The sequence below is a fragment of the Triticum aestivum genome, chromosome 2B (assembly GCF_018294505.1).
Source record: "Triticum aestivum cultivar Chinese Spring chromosome 2B, IWGSC CS RefSeq v2.1, whole genome shotgun sequence".
Lineage (NCBI taxonomy): Eukaryota > Viridiplantae > Streptophyta > Magnoliopsida > Poales > Poaceae > Triticum > Triticum aestivum.
In genome coordinates this window covers 617733482-617743676 of record NC_057798.1, presented here as the reverse complement: position 1 = coordinate 617743676, position 10195 = coordinate 617733482, and the positions used below count along the sequence as shown (strand labels likewise).

The following is a 10195-nucleotide window of genomic DNA, read 5'->3' as shown; positions in this document are numbered from 1 at the left end:
AACCCCTTCCGGTGACCCGATGAATACCCGATGCATTCTGAAACCTTTCTGGTGACCAAATAGCATCATCCTATATATCAATCTTTACCTCCGGACCATTCCGGAGCTCCTATTCATGTCACTGATCTCACCCAGGACTCCGAATAACATTCGGTCACCAATTGACATAACACATATAATATTATATCATCAACGAATGTTAAGCATGCGGACCCTACGGGTTCGATCAAGAATGATGTAGACATGACCGAGAAACTTCTCCGATCAATAACCAATAGCGGTAGCTAGATGCTCATATTGGTTCCTACATATTCTACAAAGATCTTTATCGGTCGAACCTTTATGACAACATATGTAGTCCCATTGTCTGTCAGTATGTTACTTGCCCGAGATTGGATCGTTGGTATCCCCATACCTAGTTCAATCTCATCACCGACAAGTCTCTTTACTCGTTCTGTAATACATCATCTTGAAACTAACTCCTTAGTCACTTTGCTTGCAAGCTTCTTGTGATGTGTATTACCGACAGGGCCCAGAGATACCTCTTTGTCATACGGAGTGACAAATCCCAATCTCGATTCACGCCAACTCAACATACACCTTCGGAGATACCTGTAGGGCATCTTTATGATCACCCAGTTACGTTGTGACATTTGATAACATGCAAGGTATTCCTCGGTGTCCGGGAGTTTCATGATCTCATGGTCGAAGGAATATGTATTTCACATTAAGAAAGCAGTAGCAATAAACTAAACGATCATATGCTAAGCTGACGGATGGGTCTTGTCTATCACATCATTCTCCTAATGATGTGATCCCGTTATCAAATGACAACTCGTGTCTATGGTTAGGAAACCTTAGCCATCTCTGATCAATGAGCTAGTCTAGTAGAGCCTCACTAGGAACATGGTGTTTGTTTATGTATCCACACATGTATTTATGTTTCCGGTCACTACAATTCTAGCATGAATAATACATCTTTATCATGATTAAGGAAATATAATAATAACCATTTTATTATTGCTTCTAGGGCATATTTCCATAACATGGAGATGTCAGCACCACCCCTGCTGCAGGAGAAGGCGGGGTTTGCTAAGAGGTCGACTCCCCGAGCCTGTGGCGGGCGGAACAGGAGGGATGATGCTCCTACGAGGCACTGGCCAGAGGGAGCCCATTCAATGATGTCATGTCGCTTAGGTTCGAACACTATGGGCTATGAGGAGATAAACAATTTATTAAGATTATGTAAAGAAGGAGCTAGTGTGTGTATGGTGCATATGAATGTAAGGTTTACCTCCTCGATGGTGGCATCGATCGTCATGACTCGACGAGGTCGTCCTCCGATTCGATGAAGGCAACCTTGGCTCCAGTAGGGGCCTTGTAGGGCTCGGCGTCGGCGGCCTTCACAATACAACGAAGAGTTCGAGCGGTGTTGGCCATCGCGGCATCTTCGGACGCCACCCTTTTCTCTTCAGGAAGGAAGAGCCTTCCTCCCCTTCTTCTCCTTCTCTTTACTCCTCTTCGGAGGAAAGGACGTGCATGTTCTCGGACCTGGCGTCCAAGGAATCTCGGAGCCAAAGACCCTCCCTCTTCTTCTCCGGCACTTTATCCTTGGCCGGGTCCTTTGGGGGCACCACAGCTGGTAGGGTTTGTAGCTCGGGGGTCCGGTTGTCCTTGGGCATCGGCACTGAGCACTTGATGAGCGCCGCCTTGGACACCCATTTCTGAAAGCAAGGGAGGGAGGTTTCAGACAAATACAAGACACGAGATCTATTGATGAACATATAAAGCTATGGTTACCTCGGAGGGGCCGCGTACGGCATTGTTGCCACGGTCTGGCCCGTCGGCGGGGAACTCATTTTGGGATGGCTTAAAGAGACCCGACCACATCCCTCTATGTTGGCGCGGAAGAAGTTCCATAGTGTGGGCGTGTCATCGAGTTTATAGAGCCACATAGGGCTAGCCCGAAGCTGGAGTGGAAGGATATATCGATGCAGCATCACTCCACCAGCTTGTACTTATTCTTGATCATCTGGATCCACTCCTGGAGGGCGTCGACCTTATCCGGATTTCCCCAATCTAAGCCTTACTTCTGGCAGGACACCAACTTCCTCAGAGGTGTCTCGGTGAAGCGGGAGCTGTGTCCTAGCCCAGAGCGAGCGGCTCAGTGATGTAGAACCACTCGAGTTGCTAGATCTTCATAGTCTCGATGATATATAGTCCCCTCCATCCAATCCGGCTTTTGGAGCTTGCTAATCATGGCGCAGCCGCACTCGGCGAATTCTATGCCGCTGCTCTTCGGCTTGACGTAGAAGGTCTTCAGTCATAGGCCGAAGTGCGGCTCCACACACAGAAAGTCCTCACACACTATTATGAAGGTGGTGGGGTGCATAATGGAGTCCGGGGCTAGATTGTGGAAATCTAGCACGTAAAAGAAGAGAATCCCCGCACAAAGGGATGTAGGGGGAACACTAGACCTCGGATGAGGTGGGGGATGAAGATGACCCGCTCCCCTGGATTGGGAGTGGGGACGTGCTGGCCGGGCTCTAGGCCCGGCAGACGGTGTCGACGGGGATGTATCCCGCTGCGCGGAGCTTGGCGATGGTGGCATCGATGACCTTGGAGGCCACCTACCTACCCTTCACATATGTGTTCGCCATTGGTTCAGATGCGGAAACTTGGGAAGAACTTTGCGCTTGAGAATGAGATTTGGGATGTGAAGGCTTAGAGGGTTTGAGCGCTGGAGTAGAAGGAGAGCGTGGGAGTCTGGATTCGACCCCTCCTGCTCTTGTAGGCCAGTAAAAGGCGAAGCGTCCCTCCGTTGTGCCGTAAAAATTGCCACATTTCGGTCTATCGTGCCGTTATGGCCGCTTGTGGTGAAATAATTGATTGATCATATCCCCTAAAATGCGGGGCACGATCTCTGTTTTGGTACGACGTGCTAGTAAGAGGTTACCTTGAACCATGATTCGAATAAGTAATAACTAACACACATGATGTCATAGGCGGTGACGCTTCAGTAAAGTTGTCAGTGATTGACCGCCGAGCTCACCTACGCTGGTACTCTTCGGGACTAAGCGAGCCCCGCACTTGGATAGATAAAGGTGCGTTTTGGGTAGCGCATGGCTATATTTGTTGGGGCCCTTGTAAGAAGGGAGGCATTAATCATCTAAGGACGCATGAGCTTTGGGCGGTACATAGCCAAGGACGTGGAACTTGCCTGCCAAGCCGAAGACGTTATCCGGTGAAGGCTATCAATCTCGGCTTCGAAGACAAGTTCGGGGGGCTACTGACGGTGTCCTGGACTAAGGTGTCCTAACCCGGGTGTTCTCATGCATGGACCGGACTTCCAGCCCATCAAGGAGGAAGGACTTCAGAGGCCTTCAATTTGCCCCAGCCGAAGACTTGGCATGTACTTCAAGTATATCTGATTAGATTAGGCATGTAATATATAAATGGCAACCGACCATGCGTAGCCCTAGATACCCCTGGTGCCTATATAAACCATAGGGTTTAGCCCGTCAAGGGACATCCATACATTCATCGTCACTATACCCCTAGGGTTAGACCACAACTCACGATCTGGAGGTATATCAACTCTGTATTTCGATACTCCAATAATATAAGCAAGAGGAGGACGTAGGTTTTTACCTCCATAGAGAGGGCCGAACCTGGGTAAAGATCGTGTGTTCCTTGTCTCTTGTTATCCATTGATCCGATCTCACAACTCAAGCTCCCTACCCTAAATCTGTCGGTTTTGACACCGACAACAACTGAAAAGGACATGGCATTGTGCTATTCATGGATGAATGTGTATCTTGGAGATGAATTGGGGAGCACTATCGCCGCATGGTGAAGGGCGGGGCCAATCTCACAAATATTTCACTCCCCAATCATTGGGATGCGAGTCAAGTAAAATGCATCTGGAGGATATGTTGTAGACGAAATGCTACTGAATGGTGTGCCACTCAATGAGCATGTGACCTACATCCAAGCACTTCTTAGATGAACTGTGTTGTTGCTTGCGGTACAATTCATGAACATGTGTGATTTGAAATTGATTTCGTGCATTGACAATCGAAATGTTTTTGCAATGTACGCCGAAATGATATCTACATACGCAACAGGACGAGAGAGATAATAAAAAAAAAAAAAGAAACTCCATGGGCACTAGCACCCACGGTTTATTGATATAGAAGAAGCATCCCTCATGAGAATTCCAGAAATTCGTCCCCGACGTGGATCGAACTCTGGTCGTTGGGTTTACAATCATGCGCCCCCAACCACTGGGCTATGCCCACGTCCTCAGGACGAGAGAGATAATAAAAGGAAAGTTTTAGGAAATTAAGTTCTGGGGATCGATTAGAAATGCAACCTAAAAAAACTCATAATTTGTTTGGAAGATATGCTTTGAGGCGGCTATTTGGAAATTAAGTTTTTGGTTCGATAAAAACTGTCTAAGCACACACGGCCAGATCGCTCACGGTCCTCCACACTACAACTCCGCCAGCGCCTCCACGTTGATGGGGTGGACGTACATGCCGGGGTCGCTGAAGAGCGCCATCGCGGCCAGACCCGACGCGGCTTTCGTCGGATGGTAGCTGTCCCAGAACATATAGTTGTCGCGGTTGTGGCAGAGCTTGGCGGAGGAGTTGCACTTGCCCGCGCCGCCGCAGCACGCCGTGTCTAGCACCGTCAGGTCTGCCGAAAATCAACGACCCGCTATTAACATCATGCCGAGACTTTACTGTTTCAAGTAACATGCGAGGGTGTTGCCGACATACCGAAGCCAGCTCCGCCGCCGGGTTTGAAGATCATTTCGGCCATCGTCGCCGAGTCGCAGACGGAGTAGTTCATGCCGGCCCGATCTCGGCTGAGGTCCTGGAGCATCGAGGCTAGCATGGGGTACAGCTGCCTGGAGAGGTTGTTCGCCGCCCCGAAGCAGCCGAACTCGTCGATGTCATCGTGTTTCTTGGCGATCGCCCTCTGCGACGGGCAGCACCCCACCAGCGCCGGGCTGATGATGCTGAACTTCCTCGCCCCGGCGGCGTGCAAGTCCTCCAGGTAGCCCCTGTAGTATGCGACCAGGCTTTCCAAGAAGGCGGTGTCGTTGCGGTTAGAGGGCGGGCTGTCGGGGTCGGTGTACTCGAACAGATCGTTGCTGCCGACGCTGATGAAGAAGAGGGATCTGGAGAGCAGGTCGCCCGAGCCCTTCCCCATCTTCTCCACGGCCGACGTGAACTTCTCGACTTGGTCGGCCATGCAGAGCAGTTGCCCACACTGCGCAAAGAAAACGGAGCCCGTGACTTCGTTATGTATCGAACAATTTGGCTGAGAACAGAGTAAGTCACTGCTGTGCGTACAAGTTTTTGGCCGGTTTTATTCTGTAGGCCTGAACCCCCCGATGCGAAGTTGATGCCGTTTTTCATCTGTCGAGCGATGCCCTTCTCCGGGAGGGATTGGAAAGCAGGTGGGCTCTCGTCGAATCCAAGAAACTGAGCTGGTCGTCGAAACATACAACAAGTTTGTCACCTTAATAGTCTTTGCAAGAGTACTTTGCGAACAATGAAGGAACCACAAAAGAACGTCAAATTTTAGCTGAGGTGCTAATGCTCAGTGGCTCAGAAATTTCTTTTAAACAACTAGACTTGACATTTGCTTTTCCGCATGGAACATGTGGTTAGCAAAATCAAAATTCATATACACTTGACATTTGCTTTTACTACTTTTTATGTCACCATATATAATATTTTATAAGAGAATCCCCCCGGCAGGCTCGCTATAGCCTATAGGCCTTGCAGAGTGCAAGATACTTGGAGGAAGTGTTAGACAAATAAACCGATTTTTTTACTTAAAGCACCGATATTTATAAATAATAGATGTTTAATTAGACATCTCTACTGTAGAAGCAAGTAGGGATACCAAAAAAAAGAAGCAAGTAGGGATGCTTAAGAAAAACTTGATTTATTTTACTCAGCACCTATACAAGTATTTTGTATTGTACAAGGCCTAAAAGACTAAACATTGTGTCTGGCACTACGGTGGATTCTCACTTTTCTTTTTCCATTTTAGTGTTTGTTTGACATACTTTTACCTACTTGTATAGTCATTTTCACAACCGATTCTAAAACAAGCACAACACAACTCGTTTCATTAACTGCAGAGTGAGCCGAGCTAGGAATATGTGAATTTGGGGATGAGGGTTCAGACAATTTGAGTTTTTTTTTGTTGTTGCCAAATTCGCTGAAGTTGCTGCGATATCTCCTTGTTTTTTTAACTATCATTTGATTTGTGTTCCATAGTAAATAGAAGAAGATTGCTCGTAGAGCTTAGGAACTTGATTGCTTTGTAGGAGTTTACATGGAGATCTTTTTTGTTGATTAGAAGGACTTGTTTAATTTTTTCTATTTCCTCCATGTCCCTTTAAAGGTTGTGCCGTAATAATTTTGTTATGTTAATGCCAGTTGGGTCCTTTGTGGCACTTCCTGTTTTCCAAAAAAGAATGACACTTAGAGAATGCATAAAGTTCAACATTATGTACACTATGATTATATCATGTAAGAGCATCTACAGACGAATGCCTCAAATCCGCCTCAAAAGCCCGGGCTGACCGGCACCCCTCTTATCCAGTCCAAATATGAAGCAGATATGGGAAGGCCCGAGCACGGCCGGACGCGTCCGCCACGTCATACCCGACCCACGATAGCTCACCCGACCCCACATAGTCCTCCCCATCCGCTTCCCAGATCAAACCCTAGCCACTTCCATCTCCCACCCAAGCTCTCGTCCGGCGATCTCCGGCCTTCTCCGGCACGGCGGGCAGCGGATCCGTTTCCTACACCTCCAGATCCGTCGACCCCGAACTCATCCCATGCAACCCCAAGGAGTAGATGACCATTCGGCTTAAGCTCCGCCGCTCCTGGGAGGAATAGGGCATGGGAGACAGCGGCACCTTCAGTCCCGTGAGCTGGGCCATGTCCCATGTCCTAATCTACCTCGTCGGCGACCGGACCAACAATCTGAGGGGCGCAGCCGGCCGCCGAACATGGGCACGAAGGAGTCGAACGAGATCTGCTTAAGATTAGGTTTGCGTTGCATGAAATAGTATGCATTTGAGGTTTTTAATTTGAGGTATCCGGTTGTGGAATCAATTATTTGAGATGTGACTGGTCACTGTCCACGGACGTGTCCGGGCGCGTCCGCGGGCGTTTGAGGGGTCGGATTTGAGTCCGGCTGTAGATGCTCTAATGATTTGCTTCCGGTCCTCGGCCGCAACCACAAGGCCTATAACTAGAATTTGAGGTGGTAGGAAGGAAAACCAGGGCTAATAGTTGCCCTTGCCTCCAGCAATAATGGGGTCGTTGTTGAGGCTGCAAGAGCTTCTAGGGTTCAGGGATAGTGGAAAGTGTGTGAGCAAAGTGAGCTCATATGCAAGAGCTAGTGTTGTTGGCGATTTTTGCTTGTGTTGAGGATGACATGGTGAGTCACACCGTGAAACCAGTCGAGGTTATAGTTTGGAAACCTAATCCACTATGTGGCCGATTTACTGGTGGGACCATCGGCATGGCTAGTTCAACACATACGTTGTGCCAAGGTGACGCCACCAGAGTGCTTGGGGTAATCTTCTATATCTAAGTAGCCAACTTCCGCTAATCTATTTCTCTCAACATGCAAGTATGCCACCTCATCATTCAACATGCATGAAAAAAGGCCCACCACAACAATCAACCATGCATAATAAAAAGGCACCTCAACATGCAAACATGAATGAGAATTTACCTTCTATTATGATATTTATATCTATAGTACCTTAATAGTTGATCCTCACTACTTCTAATTCTCTCAACATGCAAGCCATCCACCTCACCAAGTGTGCAGCCTCAACATCTACTAACAATATTTTTCAGCCCACATGCAAACCTTATTCCATTATCACCAATTCTCCCAACATGCAAGCATCCCACTTCACCATACACTAACATTTTTTTTCAGCCCGTGCAAAGCATACCAATATGTTTATTTTTGTCACTGGACATATGTAGTAGACTAGATAATTATTCAGTTTACTTACTTCCTAAAGGTTGTGAAATGCCCTGGTTTACACAGATGCAAGTACGGAATATTTACATATTAAAATTAGTAGGTTTTGATTTAGATCTTTTCCTTCATATATAAGTCATTTGTAATAAATCTCTATATTCCCGCAGCAACGTGCGGGGAAATTGCCTAGTTATACAATAACCAAACACCACAAATCATATTTATTTCAGTTTTAGTTGTCATATTATTACTCTACATATTCATGTACAACCAATTCTCATTTAATATATTGCTAAACATTGTGGGGTATCATCTAGTAATCTAGGGGTACTCCCTAATTGGCTTTTTTTCCGTAATAAGGGGAATACTTCAACAAATGAACACAAAACTAACTTAACCCAGTTCCAGTTGCTATGCTCACATGTATTTGTCTACTCCGGTTTTCTCCGGTTGCATTGGTTATCTGGACTGGTTTCTTTGTTTACTCCCGACAACGTCAAATCGTACGTACGAGGTTTCACTGTTCTGTCTATAGTCTGCTTCAGGCGACTGAAAGGCCTTTTTCCAAGCAGAAAGAAAAGGTTAACTAAATGTATTTGGCGCCTAGTGCCAAGATCGTCACCCCGTGACTCAAGGACAGCAGCCTTTCACGGTTTCGTTGGATCGTTACTGGCGCGACAACATAGATTTTTCACGTGCTCAGTAAGCCCATTCAGTTTCCCTGTGCATTGAACTCCTCTAACAAATAGGTAAGATACTAGTAAAACTGAAGGGTGAAGTAAGTTTTGACGGCACCTAGCTGGTCAGCAAGGTTGTAGCCATTGCTGAAGCGGCCGGTGGGCTCGTGGGAGGGGTAGTCGACGCCGTACTTCGGGTAGTTGGCCCTGCATGCGGGCGTGCAGTCCGGCAGCTTGTTGTTGTTGCCGACGTCCACCGTCGAGTCCCCGAACACGAAGATGGCCGGCACGAGCCGCTCCGGGGCGGGGCCGGGGGCAGGTGCGGGTGCGGATGAGGGGCCGTCGCTGGCGCCGGCGCCTCGCAGCGCGAGCTTGAGCACGCACAGCGCGACGAGCGCGAACGGCCCGCCATGGCCGGCCATTGGGTCGATGGAGCTCCGCTTACCTCGCGCTCTGCCGTCCTCCCCGCTTCCTCTCGGTGGTGGTCGGTCTCTGGTATGAGCGGTCATTAGAACGTGGCATTAGCATGCCTATTTATACACCCGTGCGCGCGCCCAAGACGGCGCGAGGAATGACACGACTATTATAAGCAAAATGAGGTGCAACATTTGGCCACCTGCGGCAGTATCTTGGAATCCTTCGCCGCAGTAGGCGATCCATGCAACAATTGGATATGCTTTTTGTTCCCTCCTAACTATTGTAAACTCCCAAACTAGTGGAGTTTTGCGGTGGCAACTTGCCATTGGCTTCGGGTGACCTTGAGCTAAAACGTACTACTTCATATGCCAGGGCATTCATGGTAGTGACTGATAAAGAAGTTTGCATCGGCTGCTAGCGCAGAGAAGAAATTCAGAGGCTTGGATTTTCAGTCCGCGCGCGGCTGCAAGCCGGTGGCCTGTTGCGGTTCGGAAGAGACGAGCGCGCGGATACGTACATACTGGATCGAGACCCAGACGCGACGTACCCCCGTGGATGGCGAGCCAGCTAGCTGGCACTGTGAAGAAGCGCATGGAATGTATCAGCGCCGACCGGGACGTGATCGGAGCGCCCTCGGCCGCTCGCTACTTCGTCGAGGGCCAACACTTTGTTGTTTACCAACGTATCCGCGTGTAGAATATTGAAATACTCCCTCCGTTCCCAAATATTTGTCTTTCTAGGCATTTTAAATGGACACAACATACGGATGTATGTAGACTTATTTTAGAGCGTAGATTCACTCATTTTGCTCTGTATGTAGTCACTTATTAAAATCTCTAGAAAGACAAATATTTCGGAACGGAGGGAGTAATACTCAGGTACGTGACTGCATGCGTCAGGGAGGTGCAATGGGCATTTCTTGCGCATAACAACAGGTTTGTTCCTATCGACTAGGCTAATCCTGCTTCATATGGGTACCAGGGTTTAGGGTTACAGGATCCTAATCGGTTAGAGTTATGGAGTTCTCCTAAACACCGGTTAACTTGTCATGTACTCTAAGT

The 10195-nt window shown here is 48.2% G+C and overlaps 1 protein-coding gene across 1 annotated transcript; it reads right to left on the bottom strand.

The window, feature by feature from the left end:
- Positions 1-4197: 4197 nt before the first annotated feature.
- On the bottom strand, positions 4198-9206 carry LOC123041780 (GDSL esterase/lipase At5g55050). Its single transcript, XM_044464340.1, has 4 exons — positions 8836-9206; positions 5364-5500; positions 4785-5280; positions 4198-4701 (listed from the first exon to the last, which is right to left on the bottom strand). The coding sequence occupies exons 1-4, from the start codon at positions 9137-9139 to the stop codon at positions 4496-4498; spliced, it is 1143 nt and encodes a 380-aa protein (XP_044320275.1). The 5' UTR covers positions 9140-9206; the 3' UTR covers positions 4198-4495.
- Positions 9207-10195: the final 989 nt, after the last annotated feature.

Excerpts from the sequence above, each read along its gene's own strand:
- LOC123041780 (XM_044464340.1), bottom strand. The coding sequence starts at position 9,139 with ATGGCCGGCCATGGCGGGCCGTTCGCGCTCGTCGCGCTGTGCGTGCTC. Across the intron at positions 5,501-8,835 it reads CAACCTTGCTGACCAGCTAG|CTCAGTTTCTTGGATTCGAC; the intron begins GTGCCGTCAAAA and ends TTCGACGACCAG. Across the intron at positions 4,702-4,784 it reads CGGCGGCGGAGCTGGCTTCG|ACCTGACGGTGCTAGACACG; the intron begins GTATGTCGGCAA and ends GATTTTCGGCAG.